Here is a 20,189-nt window from a genome sequence, read left to right on the forward strand (position 1 = left end):
TGAACAGGTGAATGAACGACAGCTTCATTTGGGGGCTGAAGAAACCAATCATTTGCAGTTGGATTTGGGAGCTGGAGAAATGCAAGAGTGGATAGGGTTTGGCTCGTCGAAGGTAGCTTGAGTTTTAATGTTCCTACAAATAAATTAATGACATAAAATTACAACAACATGAAAAAACTATAATCAAACATGCAATAAAGGAAACTTACTTCTTTGAGAGACAGATAGAGAGGAAGAGGATTGGACTTGAAAAACTTCACTTTAAGGTGGTGGTAGATGATTAACTACATGACCCATGTACAAGAGACACTTTGGAATGTATTCAATTGTGTGTCCTTGTTGTTAATTGTCATTCTCTCCATCTTTCGGTGCTCTACAAACAATTACATAAACAAAACATAAACCACCTGTATAACGTAATGAATAAGTAAATAAATATAATAAGAAAATATATAATAACTAACAATTAAAATTAAAACCTTGTTTTTTAAAATTAAAACCTTGTTAATGGTATATTTCTTTCATCTGCAAATAATATTTCTAAGTTTTGTTGTTGAAATGGTTCGCATTCAAAAAAAATTGTCAACATTATCTTCACCTATGTTGTATAATTTTAGGCTTTATTATAGGGATGCACCAATTTTTATCAAACTCACCTTTTATCGTAGTATACCATTTGTGCTATGTATGGTTCATGATCATCATCATCACTGGTATGAATCAAGTGTCCAAAACATACATTTGTAAATCCCAACTCATCAATCACAATCCCTCTAAAAGTAGTTGTATTAGCCCACATACATTTGAACAAGACAACTGAGAAACGACCATGGTAGTTTATTTCAATTATTTCAATGTTATGTCCAAATTGCATTTGATTATCACAACTACTTGTATAACTCTTTGTCCTAAATGTATCAAACACTCCACTATTTTTGTGTTTTAAGCCATAAGTCACGTTCCAATATCCTAAACTTGAATATGTTAACATTGTAAGCATTATATCGCTTTGCACAGTCAATCAGACTCATGGCTAAGAATTTTAAATTAGTTGATTTGAGGCTAGTTGAGTCATTCCTTATCTAAAAGGAAAGAAAAATGTTCATGTCAATTATCAATTATAACAGAAAGAAATCAATGTTGAATGGTATAAATATACCTACATGACATGAAAACCAATATGCAAATTCCTTATGAACTCTCTTGTTTATCAAAGATGAGGATCGTGTCCAATGAACCATCACAATGAAAAAAGGAGGGAATAACATCTCTATGTGACACAATGTGAGGACAACTCTATCTTATAATTAGACAAGTTCATCTATCTTCAAAACTTTATTACATAATTTTCTAAAAAATAGCATAGATCAATCAAAATAGAGGACACTTCAAAATAGAGGACACTTCTTTAGGGAGTGTCTTTCTCATTGCCAAAGGAAGAAGTTGCTCAATCAACACATGTGAGTCATGGCTTTTGAGTAACCATTAGGTACAATTATTTTCTTCAAAGTTTTGAGAAACATATTCTTAGTTACATTTGACAATGTATATATAGGAAGAAGATATCTACCATTCTCATCAGGCCATAAATCTGGTCTAATACCCAAAAGTTGTAAGTCCTTTCTTGTCTTTAGATTGTCTTTGCATTTATAATTTGTACTATCATTCAATAATGTAAACATTATATTGTCACAAACATTTTTTTAACGTGCATAACATCTAGATTGTAGTGCAATAAGTTATCTACCCAATAAGGAAGCTCAAAAAAAAAATATTTTTCTTCTGTCATTGTAGAGTGTCTACCTTAGGATAATCAACTCTCCATTGTCTTTTTGTCCTTTCTTCAACTATAGGTTCTTCTCCAAACTCAACATGAACATTATCAATTTGTTGTAAATTATGGTTTAAAATATTTTATATCGTATAATCTATTTATTTTAGATTATATAATTTAAAAATATATTTTAGATCATACAATTTAAAATATATCTTTTAAATTTAAAAATATATTTTTGAATTTCATAGATTTCTTTTGAATTTTGTAATTCTAAGATACTTATGCAATCTTAAAATTTTGAAATATAGTTTTAAATTGTATAATCAAATTCAAAATATGTTTCCATACAAATTGTATAATTGAATTCAAAATTGTAAAACTTTAAGGAAACTATTTTTCATATTAAGACGGAAAATAATTTCTGTTGTAGATTTATGGTGAAAGATAAAGGCAAAAAAAGTCAATTTAAACTTTACTTTTGTTCAGTGTTTATTTTTGTTAAATAGTTTAACATTTTTATAAGTGGAATAAATGTCCAAATAAAATACTCACATGAATGCATTGAATTTAGTTGACTTTGACGCTCAATTTTTATTTGTTTTAAATAATTTTAATAGTTCAATAACTAAATAAATAAATTATAATGTGAGAAATAATACACAAATCAAACATCTCAAAACTCCTAAAATATAACCTACAAAAAAAAGGAAATTAACACGAATAAATACCATAAAAGTTTGATTGCAAAATTATAAAGTTATTTAAAATAAATTAGTTACTTTCAAACTCCGTCATTTGATGTCAAAATCCTTCTCACAAGCATAAACAAAAGTGGGAATTTTTTGTTTCCTTTTTGGAGTAATTTTTTGAAAAATTATCAAAATGAAAATATTTAAAATAAGTTAAGATAGATATATCTAACAATAAACCGGACTTTGAATGACAGTAAAACCTTTAAGCATGAAACAGATGTCAAGTGGGAAAAATATTTGAATTCTATGTATATTAGAACAGCCAAAATAAGGTAAAACACAATCAAGAGAAAAACTTTATCAATATGCTAAAGCTCAATCTTTACTTGAACCAATAGTCTTTGAATGAGGACACCTCAACCTCTGAAGACATCATTTATTCTTTTGTTTTGATTGTGTTTCATTCTATCCTTTTGCAATACAAAATAACATCTCAAATTTCCTTTTCTATAGCACTTTCCAGCTACTTACAAAGCCAACCGTATCATACACAGATTGATTGACCTCTCTCTTAGTGAACTACTAAACTAAAATTCTTTACCTGCTATAGAAGAATGATAATATAAAAGGTAATGAAGGAGGCAGCATTCTACCAACTGAATTGAAAATGATAGTGTCATAATATATACTATTCCAAAACTAAGTTCAGCTGCTGCATCTCCCAAGTATATTGCAGAAAGCAGAGCAGAAATAGCTAAACCAATCATGGATATTTGAAAGGCCTACGCAAGCAAAGCTGCTCAATGATCCCTTCTTCAATTGGTTTCTTTACAGGAGAAACCTTTATTTCATACAGCTTTGGCCATAGTTTCCCAGTCACTGCAAGCAAAGACATGTTACATGATCTTATTTGAGTTGTAAATGGAAAAAAGGGAAGAGGCAAAAGCTTCAACTTTCATTCATTGATGCATACTAGACAACTCTTACATGGAAAAAGAACATGGCATTTGACCTATTAAAATTAGCACAAATATAAAATGGAAAATTATTATTTAAATTTAATGGCGAAGATATTGTCATTAAAAAATCTAAAGGAAAAAAATACACCATGTAATGAACAAATAATTTATCTATAAACAGATATAAAATGCTAAGATAAAAACATAAGAGTGTTGAGAATTATATCCCAATACGAAAATCGATATTCTGATCACATTGGAATGAGTATTTTATATTAATTTTAGCATAAAAACTTGTCATCTTCTAAGTGGTTTAGATAACACTTTACAGAATATATCACTTTAAACTAGGATAGACAAGAAATAGTTAAGTTCAGTTTTAGTTCTTCTAAAAATTTTGTTCGTTCTTAGTTCTCTAATTTTGAAATATCATTTTTAGTCCTTTAAGTAGTTTATATTACACTTCATATAGGAGAAAAAAATTATTTAGATAAATTTTGGAAAACTAAAAGTGGTGCATTTCAAAATAAGAAGGAATAAAGAGACGAGAATTTAGAGGGATTAAAACTGAACTTTAAATATTTTAGAGAAACAAAAAATATATTATACCCTTTCAACTCATCACAAAAAAAAATGTGTGTGAAAACAGAGAAGAAATTAGAGGGATTAAAACTGAACTTTAGATATTTTAGATAGAGGAACAAAAAATATATTATGCACTTTCAGCTAATAACAAAAGGTGAATTAAAAAACGTGTAGTTAGCATCTCTTTGAGTTGATAAAAGATAACTACAAAACCATGGTATGAACCTTTTCTAGTTGAAATCCAAACACACGACTAACAGGTGGATTTTACGATAAAATCATTTCTTTTTCAGCATATGCCATGCCTGATAGTACTAATATTTAAAAAGGAAAAAGTCTCAGATGGGTTGAAATGGAAATAATATGCAGGAATGACAAATTTCAAATTGAAAATTTAATTAATAAGACAAGAACTTACCAAAAATACGTTTTTGTTCATCATCCCATGCTATCCCATTCAAAACATCAATATTCTAAAATATAAAAGATAACATTAGTGCAACAGCTACTTCTAATGGCTATAATCACAAAAGAGTAACTAAGGAAGATTAGCAGTTTAAAGAGGGTTTTTATTTTTTGCTGTTCTTAAATCATAGCTGAGGCATAAAAATGTAATATTTGCACTGAATAACAGGACAAAAATCTTATCTCCTGATATCAAAAGGTACAGACTCCTTACATTATTTCCAGCTTCCATAAGTCCTTTCCTGCACATGATATAGACTAAATGTAACTTCATGTAAGTGGACAAAAATACTAGAGTACAGTATCAGTTTGCTTCTCAAAAGGATTATTAATCAATGACCCTCGGATAATAACTTTGGCATCAAAATAATGCCAAAAGTTAACCATTTAGTAGCACCAATTTGATGTCATGAAATGAATAATCATTGAGGTCCAATTTGACGTCAACTAATCTTTAACCACCTTGGGATTTAATTCACAAATTATATTATCAACATACACAATAGCAGTAAGAAATTATTTTTCAACTGAGAAAGAAAAAGACACCTTAAATTTTGGAGAAGAACCCATCCAAGAACACTGCCATCATTGGGAGAGATTCTCGCAATGCAGTCAGTCTACACAAAAAGAAGGGTCAACTTCAAACCATTAGGCCAAACATAGAATCTTGGGCCATAGACATCATGATTGATTAGACAAAGATATACCATAAAAACATTTGCCCAAATTTCACCATTAATGTATTCCAATTCATTGAGATTGTATACTTCATGACTCTTATAGTGGACAACTTGTTTTGATAAAGCTACAACAAGGAGGGCAATGTAAGTTCCATGAAAATGCAAAGCAAACAAAAAAGTACTGTCAAGTTTGAAAGATGAACATAAAACAGTTTGAGAAAGGGGTTATGCACTTAATTGGTGAAAGGAAAGGAATATAACTTTATTGAACGGACAAACCTTTAAACGTTTGAGGATCAATTTGATACAATGTTGAACTGCCATCACTTCCAAACAAGACTTTTCCATCAGTTGCCAGACCCCAACCATCTTTCATACCATGATTAAATGTCCCTGTCTACAGAAATTGTAAAGATATACTATTTGAATCTGGCTAGCTATGATAACAGGCAATTTGGGGCATTCGTCTATAGCTGATGATAGCATCTCAGGAAAAATTTTGAAACAACAAATACAAGATTGATATTCACAAATTTCATGTAAACAACACCATGGGGACCAACTCAGCATTATACTGTTTCAGATTAAACCCAACCAGCTTGTACATATAGTAAGCTAAAATCACTTATATAACCATGCAATCACTTATATTACTTCTAACATAAATGTTAATAAAATTTCACGTCGTAGCTGCCAAGAAGCAAATCAGTTTAAGATTGTAATAAATTTAAAATGGAAATGGTATGAGGTTATACAGTATAAACTTTTAGGCGAAATATTTACAAAATAATGCAGAATAAAAAAAATGCTTTCAAATCTCCTATAGTTTGATAGTGCAGTCCTTTTCCTCCAGAATCTAGTAGAATCAAAACAGAGAATGATTCAGAAAGGATTAGAAGAGACGGAAGGTGAAGCAACAAACTTGGCTTAAATTTTTTGGGTCGTAAATGAAACCAGCTTTCTGCAACCAAGTTACTTGGAACAGCCTACAAAAAGTGCAACAAATAAATATACTGGGAACCAATCCAAACATCAAATGTCAGGGTGAGAATAACTTAATGTCTTAATCACAGCCAAAAAAAATTTGTTAAGATATAATTGAAGTAAACATCCTCTACGACATCTAGAAGCAATGAGAATAATTGCAACATAGCAGTAAAGAGAAAATTTGGCAGTCACTATGAAGTTTTCATGTCTATCACAAAAATACATGGCGCTTAAGATGCATAACAAAGTCCTATCCTTTTAAAGGAAACAGCTGAGACTATTATATTCAAGAAACACTTCATAAGATATGCGGACATTTTCCCCCTCTTTCTTTTCCACCTCCTAAAACTCATTGGCAACAGAATCACTATAAGCCTAGTAGACTACATAAAAAGAAAGTGTGTATATACATACATACATATATACATACATACACACACACACACATATATATATATATACATACATATATATATATACATACATAAATATATATATATATATATATACACACACACACATATATAGAACCATATATGACTGGAATATATGACATGAACAATGGCATCTCAACAAAAGTGGAAATACCCAAGTCCAATAATAATACAGCTAGCCCTGAAATAAAAAAGAAAAGAAAAGATACATACAAACAAATCATGAGGGGACATCAACCAAACCTCATGGCATTCTCCACTAGGAGAATCTGAGAAAAGGAAACCCAAATTTGATTCCTAAAAACATCAGTACCAATAATACTCAGTGTCATGTCCCACTAGACAAAATCCTGCCTAGTATCAACTCCAAAGTTAGCTAATCTATCAGCACAACTAAAAAACAAAGTAAAATGCAACAAAATTTGCCTTTCGCACCTATTATTGAGGAGAGTTAAACCTTCACCAAATATAGAACTATCCATCTTCTGTATGTCCTCAACCTGCAAAAATAATGAGTCTACAAAATTTAGAATAATCTCAATAGTTTCCAACACTTATAAAACATAATGAGCATGGTACATAGATATCAATAACATATTTTACCATGATCAATAAGTCAAATATCCTTTTTTTCATCAGAAAGATGAGTATCAATTATCACCATGATTTTTGTGTTTTGTGTCACAAGCACACTATAGTTTCTAAATCCTTGATGCACAATTATAGTCATCTACTCTGAAGCCAACTCATGCATATATTTGTATTAGTTTAGTTAATAATGAGCATGCTACATTGATACCAATAACATATATTTTACCATGATTAATAAGTCAAATATCCTTTTTTCATCAGAAAGGCACGTATCAATCATCACCATAATTTTTGTGTTTTATGTCACAAGCAGACTATAGTTTATAAATCCTTGATGCACAATTATAGTCATCTACTTTGAAGCCAACTCATGCATATATTTGTATTAGTGTGGTTAATCCCTCTGACCTCTATAAATGTACCTTATCCACATAACATGTACATCCAAACCTACAGGTAAGTTAACAGAGTACATGTTTATCCTTCTTTTCATATGATATAACAAGTGCAATATTTCTTGTCGGAGAAACTGTCTCTCGTCCCAAAATACAAGTAGACTCACATAAGAACTTGTCTCATACTGCACAAACTAACTGCATAGCTTGTTTTCCACCAATTTTTATTCATACAATTGTAGAGTAATTAGAAAACCAAATAACCTAGGCATTGGAAAAGGTACATCAGAGTTTAAGAAATGGATCAATTCGTACCTTCCCAGTGTGAAGGGAAACTTTGCGGACAGAGGACTGAAACAAGAAATAATTAAAATGTTAAAATACAAGATTTCACAGAATAAGCAATATTAGTTGTAGGCATATAAAACAAAGATTAGAATGTAATTAGAAAATAAACTTAATCGTGATAAATTTTAGGATAAATAGAACTTGAAAAAATGTTGGTCTTATCCAATAGATGGCAATTGTACTGTATTACTATTATCTGGAGTTCTAATGCTGGGACAACCAACAACCACTGAGAGGTCTGTGCTTCAGTAAAGAGTCATTAGTGTTAATCGTGTTAAGAGTAAGGGTCCAGACAAAGGATTTGAGTCATTTGACCCCAGGGGAGATATGAATTTCCAGATGGTTTATAAATGAGAAATATCAAATATGTGTTTACACTCTACCAGGAGAATGAGTAACCAAAAATAAGACTTGCAAGAGAAAATATCCAGAGTAAAGAGTCCTTATTATTTTATCAGTATCTCAAGACAGATGAGCAAAAATTAAAAAAGGCAACAGAGACGCTACTCTAGTTCACTAACCTAACTAATATACACAGAAAGGTCAAACGCTCAATTTTACATTAATATTATCCATTCCAAACCAAATCTTATGATCATTAAGGGGTGTCCCAGTGCACGAGTCTCCTATCATTGTTGGGTATGGGGAGGACCGGATGTGCAAAGTCATCCAGCACCAAGTAGTTTATTTTGTGGAAACCCATGACCACCACCAGGTCACAAGGTAGCAACCTAGAGCAGTGCCCAAGATTAACCCTCAAATAAATTATATAACGATTTTTTGAGCAAATTGAGGTAAAGATGGCTGGTGAGAGATTTACAATAAAAAAATACACAATTTCTTATCCCACTGCAAATTTAAAAAGGAAAAGAGTGAGGCAAAAATCTAATTAGAAAAGGTCATAAAGAAAGCAGGGAGAAAGAGAAAGGAAATGTAGGGAAAGATGAGTACTATTACCCTCCCATAGAGACCAGTTGACTCAAATAAGGTGTCATTTCTATCGTAAACAAGGCCCTGAAATCAAAACATGAGACAGCCATTTTTGAGTAACAAAACAAATACTAGTCAAATCAACATGCATTTCATTAACAAAGCAGTGTGCACTTCAACTAATAATTTCAAAAAATGTCTCCTCAGCATAAAGCTCAACATTCATTTTTACCAGGAAGACAATGTGCTCCATATGTTCTTGCATCCAACACTGAATTCAGTTTTTCTTTTATATCATTTCTTATCTTCGTTTTGTGCAGAAGCCAACAGTTTCTTCGAAATTAACTGAAATCCACTATACTTAAAAGTATCCCTTTAAGGAACTTATGTTAAAATATCCCTTCAAGAGTCCTTGTGACAGCTTCTTTTATGTAAACATTCTTCACAGAATAAATACATGGTTTTAATAATAAGATATTTAACCAAGGGCTAATTCTTTCCAACAAATCTCTTACTTTTCCCAACTAAAATACCTAGATTTCTCATTGCATTCACTCTCCAAATGAGCTAGTTGCCTGAGAAATAACTACTTGAAAATAAAACTACAGAAGAAAACACAGTATGATCTTTACACAGTCATCCAATCATAGATTACCGTCCATGATAAAATTGTTGACTTATGTAACTGTGTAGCGAAAGTTATATATATAAAGCAAGGTTTAGCCACATTTCTTGATATTACCAAATATTACAGACAAATGCATTCAAGTCCGGTACAACTAGTTGTTGTAGTCGGAGAACCGAAGGCCTAATAAACCCCACACTACAATCTTAAATTTCCAATGTGGAACTCCAGTCCTATAGCTTGCAATTCAATCCTAGCAGTAGCGGACTGTTTTCAAAAACCTTGATCGTAAGTTCTGATTGATCAAACACTACAACAATTTTTACACAGAAAATGCACCAAAATCGAAGTCATCAGATTAGAGTATCAAGTTCATCTCTCAAAGGGCTAATTTGTATAGATAAACACACAAGTCATCAAGTTGTAAACTAACTCAAACAACGAAAGAAAATGTTGACCTGAGTGAAGGCCTCTGGATCATGAGGAAACACATTGACGACGGTGACCGTTCCATAGGAAGGCCTGCTTTGGAACGCGCGCCAATTGTTCGACGAAAGGACCAAGAGAGCGATGACGGAAACAATGAGGACAGCGGAGAGAAGCATGGAGAGCGTGACGTAGGACCGAGGCTTGCGCCGCGGAGGAACCGCGGCGGCCATGGGAGGGTTCTGCGACTCACGGAGTCTCCGCTTCAGTAATTTGGTTCCCATGGAGGCAATGGCTCCTCATGTAAGAGAGAGAGACAGCGCACGATAACAGGGGTGGTCGTGGCAGGTCAGCGATGTTTCTAACATGCGCTAGTAGTTTCTCTGTCTGTGTTTGGGGTTGTAAGATCAAAGGACAGTGACAGGGTTAACGTAAATCAGATCTGTCGCATATTGACCTTATTTAATTATTTATAATTTTATATATTATTATTTTATTTTATTTTTCTGTTAAAAATGAAGAATAAGTATTTTTTAGTCTCCAATTTCATTCGAAATTAAAATTTGTTTTTTTCAACATAGATTTTGATCTTTAAATTCTAAAAAAAAAATATTTTTTTAATTTAATTATATTATATCTTTTAACGTATCAAACATAAAATATTTTATGTTAATTATAATATCGTGTAACACATTTGTTTTTAATATCAACTGGAAAATAGGCTTGATATGTTAAAAAAAATAATATAATTGAGTTTAAAAAATTATATTGATTTATTTTTAAAAATTAAAAAAATAAAAACAAGTATTCTTCATTATTTTTTCACCGTTTTCCCTTCTCTACTATTGAAAAGATAGGTGAATTTTACTTTTAACTCGAGTTTTCTGCACTTTTGTCATTTTCAAAACTTTTGACTTGATTAAGCGACGAGAATTCTCGTTTACTCAATTGCATATATATTTACATTAATTTTCATGTATATCAATAACAACCTTAAATACAATTAATAAACTAATTTTTAATCAATTTTAACGAAATAATAGTATTCTTTAAATAAATTTATTGTTCTAAATAAGAAATAGTAAAATAGTAATTTGAGAACAATTTTGAATGAAAAACAGTCACTGATTTATTGAAAAATGAGAAAATAAGTCGATTTGTAATTACTTTTTTTTTTAAATGACTATTCCTATTTTGAGTCAAATGACTAAATTTTCGACCACACACTAAAGTTCATTTCTCATTTAATATATTATGATATAAGGAAAAAGATATTAATAAATTTATTTTATGATTTATGTTTATTTTAATGATAAGTATTTTAAAAATTAGTATTTTATTCGTTTGATATTTGTAACATTCTAAAAATACAGTCTAAAACTATATAATAGAATAATTACATTGAATAATAATACAGATCAGTCTTACACTAAAGTAGAGCGCACGTTTATGGCCGAACGACCTTACAAAGCAGTACGAGAAATTAAAGTCGTACAGAGGTACAATTCTGACCGAACGGTTTACAAAAACCTATACCGAACGGTCACTCAAAACAAAAGGAGAAGGTGATCGAACGACCACCTTACAATCAAACTAAACTACTGACCAAACGTTCTACTATCGGTCTTAACTTCTACCTCGACTAGGTTTTCTTCTTCCAGCGCCTCTTCCAACAGCTCGTCTCCTTCTGCTCACATCCACATGGATGATCATTGCAATGACAAAGACGAACGTACAAAACAGACAAGACATGAAACACAGGGTAAGCTTATGTAATTAATTCATGTATAAATATACATTTAACACAATCAAACACACAAGATAAATTTCATCATACGTTTCATGCAAAGCCTAACACTAGACTGATGTCCAGACGGTATAAAATCTGTGTAGCTACGACGTTCGTGCACCCGGGTGATGTAGTAATGGGATACCCTCAACAGTTGTCACCCAAGGTTAATCCTATCTGTCCAAATCAACCATAAGGACTAGGACCTCCTACCGTTCCCACACATGACCTACCTCCTCTACGTGAGGACGAGTACTCACGGAACATCAGGATGAATCGTCAGCTTATCATGCCCACATTCATATTTACCAATTCCAATATTCATTCATGAGTCATTCCTCTCCGGAACGCTCGTCCATAATCCACACATTTCATCCATATCATATTCTCTTCATCTTTCATTATCAATCATCTCACTTTAACCATTTGTACAAGCTCACTAAGGGTACCAAATACCTAACGTTCAACTTTCACCTTTAAATAGACCGAACACTTTTGAGCGAGACCGAGAGGTCTCCAGTTCCATAATGGATTAAGACCAAGAGGGTTACTATCGAGTTGAGAAAGAAATCGAGGGCAATAAATATCACAAGAAAAGAATGGAACGAACATTAATTACAAAGTGAGCCAATTAGATGAACTGACTCTTGAGAGCTTCAACCGAACACCGAAAAACCATGTCAAGTACTAAGACTCTAGGCTGTAACCAATGGATGCAGACACTTCAAGATATTCAAAGAATAATACTTAAAAGGATTCACATGAAGAAATCGAACGCTTATAAATACTGAGATTATTTGAGTTTACCATCAAGAAAAATCGAATGTCAGTCAATGACCGAACACGTAGAGAAAGAAGGGCAATAAATATCACAAGAAAAGAATGGAACGAACATTAATTACAAAGTGAGCCAATTAGATGAACTGACTCTTGAGAGCTTCAACCGAACACCGAAAAACCATGCCAAGTACTAAGACTCTAGGTTGTAACCAATGGATGCAGACATTTCAAGATATTCAAAGAATAATACTTAAAAGGATTCACATGAAGAAACGAACGCTTATAAATACTGAGATTATTTGAGTTTACCATCAAGAAAAATCGAATGTCAGTCAATGACCGAACACGGTAGAGAAAGAACTCTATTGAAGTGGACGAACGTTATTTTCATCAAGATAGATTATAGGAAAGAGAATGAGTGCTTGGTGTAAGACCGAGCACTACTCAGTAAGAGCGCTTGGTATAAGACCGAGCACTAATAAAATTGTCTTAGAAGGCTTGATAAATATAATAAGATACTATTGGAGTAGTGTTTAAGAATAAACGAAAATATGCAAATACATATATATACTTAAGTTTATAACTGAACGCTAAGAACCAACTATGCTTGGCCGAACGCTCATGCATAGTATTTCGAAACGAAGACGCTCGTCCTCAATTAGGATTCTTCCTAAATGAAAGACTCCAATTTTATTAGAAAAACCGAACGATCAAGGACCGTTCAATTACGAACGTACACTCTCATAGGGGAAATTTCATATTCAGAAATCATTTATCTTAAAACTCATTTCTCAACATATATTTTCATAATTTCATACATTCATATCATAGGCAATTTTCATACTTCATACAATCCAAACATATCAACCATCATATATCATATTAATTCAGTTAATCCAACGAACGTTCATGCAATGCAATTAATCATACAAATTAAATTAATAAGCTTCCCTTACCTCTGAGCATGAACGAACGTTCCTAGAAGCAGAAATAAGGTTCGCCTGACTACAATTCATTCTACCCTCAACGCTCAACAATTCTTCAAACTAAACCAAACAATAGACCAAAATGGTTCAGAACGAGACTATGAACTCATGCAACCAGAACTTGGTTTGCATGTGTCAGAGAACGAACGACTAAAGGAGAATGAGAACTTACCAGTTCAGAACTCAAACCGATCGGTTCAAACTGAAGCTCTTGACGCCGAAAGTGCTTCTACAGTGCCTGAACGGAGATCGGAGAAGAGAAATGGTGAGATTTCGTAAAGAGAAGGAGATCTTTTAGTGAGAAGGAGGAGAAATGAGATTTTTCAGAGTTTGGGGAAGAAGGGTGCATGCAGAGAGTGTGACGTGAATTTCTGAAAAATCAGTTTTGCTTCCCACGTCAAAACTAGCGTCCGCTCATCTGCCGACACCTGCCTTCTGTTACCAATAAGGAGTATTGGTAAATCTTGAAGAAATTTGTTTTGATGATGCTACAAGAAGTTTTAGTTGAAGAAGATATTAGAATTAGTTAAAAGCAATTTGTAGAAATTAAATGTAGTAGGAAATTCTTGTAAACCTTGTAAACTTGCATTTTTAACTGCAATAATCGATTATGGAATGGCAATAATCGATTATCACAGAGTCATACAGGAATAATCGATTATCACTTCATATAATCGATTATCACATTTTGAAAACCCTGTAACGGACTTAAATAATCGATTATCACTTACAATAATCGATTATTCGTTGCAGTTGAGACTTAACCTTAGATATTCAGAACAGCTAGCTATATATTGGGTTTCTGTGAAGATCAATAGTAACGTTGTTGAACAGAAGCTCTTGCAGAATACTGTTTGTCAGAGGAAGTTCTCAGAAGCTATAGTTCAAGTTCCCTTGCTTGGTCTCGTGAACAGGAGAGGCTCGCGTGTCGTGTGTCGATAGTCGGAGCAAGCTCTCTTCGAGTTAGCAAGGTGCTCTGCCTGGTCTCGTGAATAGGAGAAGCTCGTGTTTCGTTTGTCGATAGTCGGAGCGGTTCTCTTCGAGTTGGCAGAGTGTTCTTCTTCCGGTTCGTTCGTCGAAGGAAGGTTTATTTATCTGCTTTATTCACTATTTCTTGTAATCTGTTAAATAACTTTTTAGTGAAAAAGGTTAATCACTATTTATAGTGATTAACGACTGGACGTAGATTCTTTTGAATCGAACCAGGATAAAAATTGCTTGTGTGATTTTCTATTCCCTACACTCTTTATCTTTTACGCATATCAACTGTTTGATAAATTTTCTCTAAGAAAATTGTTTTTCTAAAACGGACCATTAAATTGATTTGTGACCGTAACACGCTTTCTAAGTATTTTATTCCGCTGCGCGACTCTATAACGGTACCGATTGTTCCAACAATTGGTATCAGAGCTTGCTTTGATATTTTTTCAAATTCTTTCGAAAATGGCCGGTCATCAAAATCAAGTATATGCCGAGGGTGCTTCCATCAACAGACCACCACTCTTTACTGGTGATAACTATGCATTCTGGAAAGTCAGAATGGAAATTTTTATGGGGTCTGTTGACAGAGGCATCTGGGAAGCTGTGCTAAATGGTCCCTATATTCCTAAAAGAACTGTTGATGGTGTAGAAGTAGAAAAACCATACTTTAACTGGACTCCTGAGGAAAATAGAAGAGCCCAATTTGATATTAAGGCTCGTAATATTATTTCATCTGCTGTTGTACTTGATGAATTTTATAGAATTTCAATATGTAAGACAGCACAGGAAATGTGGGAGGTCCTCAGAGTCACACATGAGGGTACAGACGACGTGAAACGTGCAAGGAAGAATACACTCATCCAGGAGTATGAGATGTTCAGAATGCAACCTGGAGAACCAATTTCTGATGTCCAGAAGCGTTTCACTCACATTGTGAACCACCTAACAGGTTTAGGTAAGACTTTTGACACTGATGAATTGAATGTGAAAATTTTGAAATCATTAGACAGGTCTTGGCAACCAAAGGTGACTGCCATCTCGGAGTCTCAAAACCTCACTCAGATGTCAACGACGATTCTCTTTGGAAAGCTTCGTGAGCATGAGCTTGAGCTGAAAAGATTAACTACAGAAGAGGATCAAGGCAAAAGAAAGACACTTGCCTTCAAATCTGAAATTTCAAAAGGAAAAAGTTATAAGAGAATTGAGGATGATGATTCCGATAACGATGAGGAAAACATGAGTCTTATGATTAAGAAGTTTGCTAAATTTATGAAAGCAAAGGGAAAAGACAAATACCGTGGAGAAAGGAAAGAAAATCAAGGATCTCCATCAAGCGTTAAATGTTATGGATGTGGAGAAAGAGGACATATGAAGACTGATTGTCCTAATAATAGGAAAAGTGAAGAAAAGAAGGAGAGAAAATTTTCAAAGAAGAAGAAAGCTTACATAGCTTGGGAAGACAATGCTTGTAGTTCTTCAAGTTCAAGCAATTCAGATGAAGAAGCTAATTTGTGCTTAATGGCAGACTCAGAAGATGCAGGAAGCCAAGTAAGTGATTCTAGCTTAGAGTCAAGTGATGAATTTGATTTACAAAAGGCATTTCTTGATTTGTTAAATGAATCTGAAAAACTTGATGTTGCTCATAAAAAGTTAAAGAAAGAGCATAATGAATTGAAATTGAAGTATGAAAAAGTACTAGATGACGAAGTTGTTTTGAGAAACAAAGTTAGTAATCTAGAAACTAAGTTATCTGAATCTGATGTTGTTGTACAACCTGTTGAATGTTTATCGTGTAAAAGTCATATGTTTGATATTGACATTCTTGAGAATTTACTTGCAAAGGCAACTAAGTCTAAGTCACATGCCAAAACAAACTTTGAGAGAAGCAATGCTAGAAGTGGAAACACGCATTTACACAAAAAGTCTAAAGTGATAAGAACTCGTAGGGTATGGGTTGAAAAAGGAATTGTGTCTTATAGAAACCCAAATGTTGTCACATGCTTTTATTGTATGAAAAAGGGGCACACTTCTAACAAATGTAGAATTAAACATTTTGATGTTCCAAATGGAAAATATGCTTGGATTCCTGTTATAAAGTAAATTGTCTCTAATCTTAAAGGACCCAAATGAGATTATGGGGACCAAAACTCTATTGTTTGGTTTTGCAGGTTAATTTTTCAAAAGGAAAAGAAGACTCTATGGTATCCTGGTATTTTTTAAGAGCTTTGAAATGATTTATGAATGTTAGATGTGTCTTAAAGTTGAAAATTTGGCCCAAATTTGTGTTTTTCGGAAATTAACGTAAATAATCGATTACCAAAGGTAATAATCGATTATCTCGTCCTCAAAAATTTGGATTTTAACATTTTGGCTCGCACATAATCGATTATTTAAAGTAATAATCGATTATCTTAAGTCACAGCATAAAAAAAAAAAACTTTTTTTTTTTTGGAGACTGTTTTGTTGTTTACTTGCCATTTCATCTATATTATAATTTTGTCTGTTATGTGTCTTCTTATAATGTAATCTTTATTTTCATAAATAAAATGATCTCTTGATCATATGCATCCTTTGTTTAATTGAGGGGGAGATCATATTTAAGGAGAGCCTTTAACATCCGGTCTTTTTGCTTCTGATCAAAAAGGGGGAGAAGAATAATACAAGGGGAGAAGTATAAATTATTACAGGTATTGCTAACCTTGTTGTTTGTTAGCTTGTATGTTTTGCAGGTAAGCCAAACTTGCTTTTAAAATTGAATTTTTGATCATCATCAAAAAGGGGGAGATTGTTACCAATAAGGAGTATTGGTAAATCTTGAAGAAATTTGTTTTGATGATGCTACAAGAAGTTTTAGTTGAAGAAGATATTAGAATTAGTTAAAAGCAATTTGTAGAAATTAAATGTAGTAGGAAATTCTTGTAAACCTTGTAAACTTGCATTTTTAACTGCAATAATCGATTATGGAATGGCAATAATCGATTATCACAGAGTCATACAGGAATAATCGATTATCACTTCATATAATCGATTATCACATTTTGAAAACCCTGTAACGGACTTAAATAATCGATTATCACTTACAATAATCGATTATTCGTGGCAGTTGAGACTTAACCTTAGATATTCAGAACAGCTAGCTATATATTGGGTTTCTGTGAAGATCAATAGTAACGTTGTTGAACAGAAGCTCTTGCAGAATACTGTTTGTCAGAGGAAGTTCTCAGAAGCTATAGTTCAAGTTCCCTTGCTTGGTCTCGTGAACAGGAGAGGCTCGCGTGTCGTGTGTCGATAGTCGGAGCAAGCTCTCTTCGAGTTAGCAAGGTGCTCTGCCTGGTCTCGTGAATAGGAGAAGCTCGTGTTTCGTTTGTCGATAGTCGGAGCGGTTCTCTTCGAGTTGGCAGAGTGTTCTTCTTCCGGTTCGTTCGTCGAAGGAAGGTTTATTTATCTGCTTTATTCACTATTTCTTGTAATTTGTTAAATAACTTTTTAGTGAAAAAGGTTAATCACTATTTATAGTGATTAACGACTGGACGTAGATTCTTTTGAATCGAACCAGGATAAAAATTGCTTGTGTGATTTTCTATTCCCTATACTCTTTATCTTTTACGCATATCAACTGTTTGATAAATTTTCTCTAAGAAAATTGTTTTTCTAAAACGGACCATTAAACTTGATTTGTGACCGTAACACGCTTTCTAAGTATTTTATTCCGCTGCGCGACTCTATAACGGTACCGATTGTTCCAACACCTTCCACTATCTGATTTCTGGATCCCTTTCGCTTGAAACCTGGCGTCCGTTCAGAGGGTTTTTGGGTGCGTTTTAAATGAGGTCTGACATTCCCCCTAACTACAAAAATTTTTGTCCTCGAAAATTAATGCTTACCCGAAAATAGATGAGGATATAAATCTCTCATGGCATCTTCCATTTTCCATGTAGAGTCGCTAGTCTTCTCGTCCCAGACCACTCTCACCAATCTAATGACTTTCCTCTTGTAGTACTTGGTGCGACTATCTTCAATACGAACTGGTTGCATCTCCACCGTTCGGTCTTGACGAAGACGAACGTCTTCTAACTCCAGTACATGAGAAGGGTCTGCTATGTACTTCCGAAGTTGAGAAACGTGGAAGACTGGATGAAGATTGGATAGTTGAGGAGGCAAGGATAACTCGTACGCCACTGGTCCGATTCTCCTTAGGATTTGATAAGGGCCAACGAACTTGGGAGACAGCTTCTTAGGATGAACGACTCTGCCCACTCTAGTGGTTGGATTCAGTCTAAGAAAAACATGCTCTCCTATAATGAACTCCAAAGGCCTTCTTCTCTTATTTTGCATGAGAGGAAATTTAATGATTCAGAAACTACTAAAGTCAAAAGTTAGAAGCACAATGAAGGTAAATAATGGAAATTTGATAAAAACAAAATGAAGTGTTATAATTGTTAGAAGTTTAACCCTTTTGCCCGAGAGTATTGGGATGGTGAAGGAGTGAAAAACAAACCAAAGAGTTAGGCACAATCGAATTTGGCTCAAGATGATACCTCAGATTCAGAAGCATGCATGCTAATGGCTGAAACAAATTCTAATGTGGCAGATAAATCATGGAAGAATTAGGTTTGTTCGTTTGACTGAAGTAAATCATGGAAGAATTAGGTTTGTAGATGATAGTTGCTTACATGCTGAGGGCAATGGTCGTTTTGTGCCGAAAGGTTATGATGGCAGGGAAGTGATTGTCAAAGAAGTTATGTATGTTCCAAGCTTGAAAACTAATATGTTGAGTCTAGGCCAACTACTACAAAAAAGGTTTACAATGGTCATGGAAGATAATTTACTGAATGTGTACGATCAGTTCAAAAAAACTTGTGATACATGTTTGTTTGTCTCATAACAGAACGTTCCAAGTCAGAATGAACACGTTAAAGCACTAATGCATTGTTGCTGCAGAAAACCTCGACTATAGCATTTGAGGTTTGGACACCTAAATTTCAGACATCTACATGATCTAAGCCAACAAAAATGGGTTGTTGGATTGCCTCATGTGTGTAGTGCAAACAAATAAGAAATCGTTTCTATAAAATTGTGACACAAAAGGTAACCAAGAAGCTAGAGATGGTGCATTCAGGCATATGTGGACCATTGCAAGTTGAAACTCTTGGTTGAAGTAAATACTTCATCATTTTTGTTGATGATCTAACAAGAAAGATGTGGACATATCTGCTCAATGCATTTGCTGTTTTTAAGAAGTTTAGGAGTATGGTTGAAAATCAGAGTGGACAATGTCTGAAGATCTTGAAAACTGATGGTGGTGGAGAGTATACCTCTAACGAATTCAAGAAATTTTTTGAAGAGGTTGGTATCACTCATGAGATAACTCCTCCATATACACTACAACACAATGGTATTGCTCAAAGGAGAAACAAAACTCTCCTCGACATGGTGTGGTGCATATTAAAAAGCAAAGGTTTACCTATGATTTTTTGGGAAGAAGTTGTGCTGACAGCCACCTATATTTTGAACTGATCACCCATCAAACCTCTTGAGGGAATAACTCCAGAAGAAGCCTGGACCGAGAGGAAAATACACACTTGAGAAATTTTGGCTCAACGTGTTACCAACATGTACCAAACCAACTGTTGCAAAAAATGGACGACAAAGGTACCTCTTGTCCTAATAAGGTATCACTCAATTGGCAGCTACAAGTTATTTGATCTTGAAACAAGAAGAGTCTCAATCAGTATGGATGTTGTAGTTGATGAGACATC

The 20,189-nt window shown here is 33.5% G+C and overlaps 3 protein-coding genes across 4 annotated transcripts; 1 reads left to right on the forward strand and 2 right to left on the reverse strand.

The window, feature by feature from the left end:
- Window positions 1–2,866: 2,866 nt before the first annotated feature.
- On the reverse strand, window positions 2,867–10,324 carry LOC124840469 (glutaminyl-peptide cyclotransferase). Of its 2 annotated transcripts, XM_047316528.2 has the most exons (11): window positions 9,927–10,321; window positions 8,871–8,927; window positions 7,881–7,916; window positions 7,015–7,079; window positions 6,081–6,144; window positions 5,438–5,555; window positions 5,186–5,283; window positions 5,025–5,095; window positions 4,693–4,720; window positions 4,432–4,486; window positions 2,867–3,348 (listed from the first exon to the last, which is right to left on the reverse strand). In XM_047316528.2, the coding sequence occupies exons 1-11, from the start codon at window positions 10,176–10,178 to the stop codon at window positions 3,233–3,235; spliced, it is 960 nt and encodes a 319-aa protein (XP_047172484.1). In that variant the 5' UTR covers window positions 10,179–10,321; the 3' UTR covers window positions 2,867–3,232. The 2 variants fall into 2 exon arrangements, with proteins under 2 accessions (XP_047172484.1, XP_047172485.1); XM_047316529.2 differs by lacking the exon at window positions 4,432–4,486 and having other exon boundaries at window positions 9,927–10,324.
- A 4,568-nt stretch (window positions 10,325–14,892) lies between these two features.
- Window positions 14,893–16,363, forward strand: LOC148192268 (uncharacterized). The gene is made up of 2 exons (XM_088098552.1): window positions 14,893–15,941; window positions 16,273–16,363. Exons 1-2 carry the CDS (start codon window positions 14,893–14,895, stop codon window positions 16,361–16,363), a joined length of 1,140 nt encoding a protein of 379 aa, XP_087954678.1.
- A 1,940-nt stretch (window positions 16,364–18,303) lies between these two features.
- Window positions 18,304–18,765, reverse strand: LOC148192269 (uncharacterized). Its single transcript, XM_088098553.1, has one exon. It carries the CDS (start codon window positions 18,763–18,765, stop codon window positions 18,304–18,306), a length of 462 nt encoding a protein of 153 aa, XP_087954679.1.
- Window positions 18,766–20,189: the final 1,424 nt, after the last annotated feature.

This window comes from Vigna umbellata, chromosome 9, assembly GCF_029865625.1.
Source record: "Vigna umbellata cultivar VRB3 chromosome 9, Vumbellata_1.0, whole genome shotgun sequence".
Classification (NCBI taxonomy): domain Eukaryota; kingdom Viridiplantae; phylum Streptophyta; class Magnoliopsida; order Fabales; family Fabaceae; genus Vigna; species Vigna umbellata.

What these genes read in the sequence shown, in the direction of transcription:
- LOC124840469 (XM_047316528.2), bottom strand. Translation starts at nt 10,178, where the DNA reads ATGGGAACCAAATTACTGAAGCGGAGACTCCGTGAGTCGCAGAACCCT. An exon ending in TTAACTCTCCTCAATAATAG is followed by an intron (nt 6,145 to 7,014) that starts GTGCGAAAGGCA and finishes CACTTTTTGTAG; the next exon opens with GCTGTTCCAAGTAACTTGGT. An exon ending in TTATGGAAGCTGGAAATAAT is followed by an intron (nt 4,487 to 4,692) that starts GTAAGGAGTCTG and finishes TTTATATTTTAG; the next exon opens with AATATTGATGTTTTGAATGG.
- LOC148192268 (XM_088098552.1), top strand. Translation starts at nt 14,893, where the DNA reads ATGGCCGGTCATCAAAATCAAGTATATGCCGAGGGTGCTTCCATCAAC. An exon ending in TCAGATGAAGAAGCTAATTT is followed by an intron (nt 15,942 to 16,272) that starts GTGCTTAATGGC and finishes TTACTTGCAAAG; the next exon opens with GCAACTAAGTCTAAGTCACA.
- LOC148192269 (XM_088098553.1), bottom strand. Translation starts at nt 18,765, where the DNA reads ATGCAAAATAAGAGAAGAAGGCCTTTGGAGTTCATTATAGGAGAGCAT.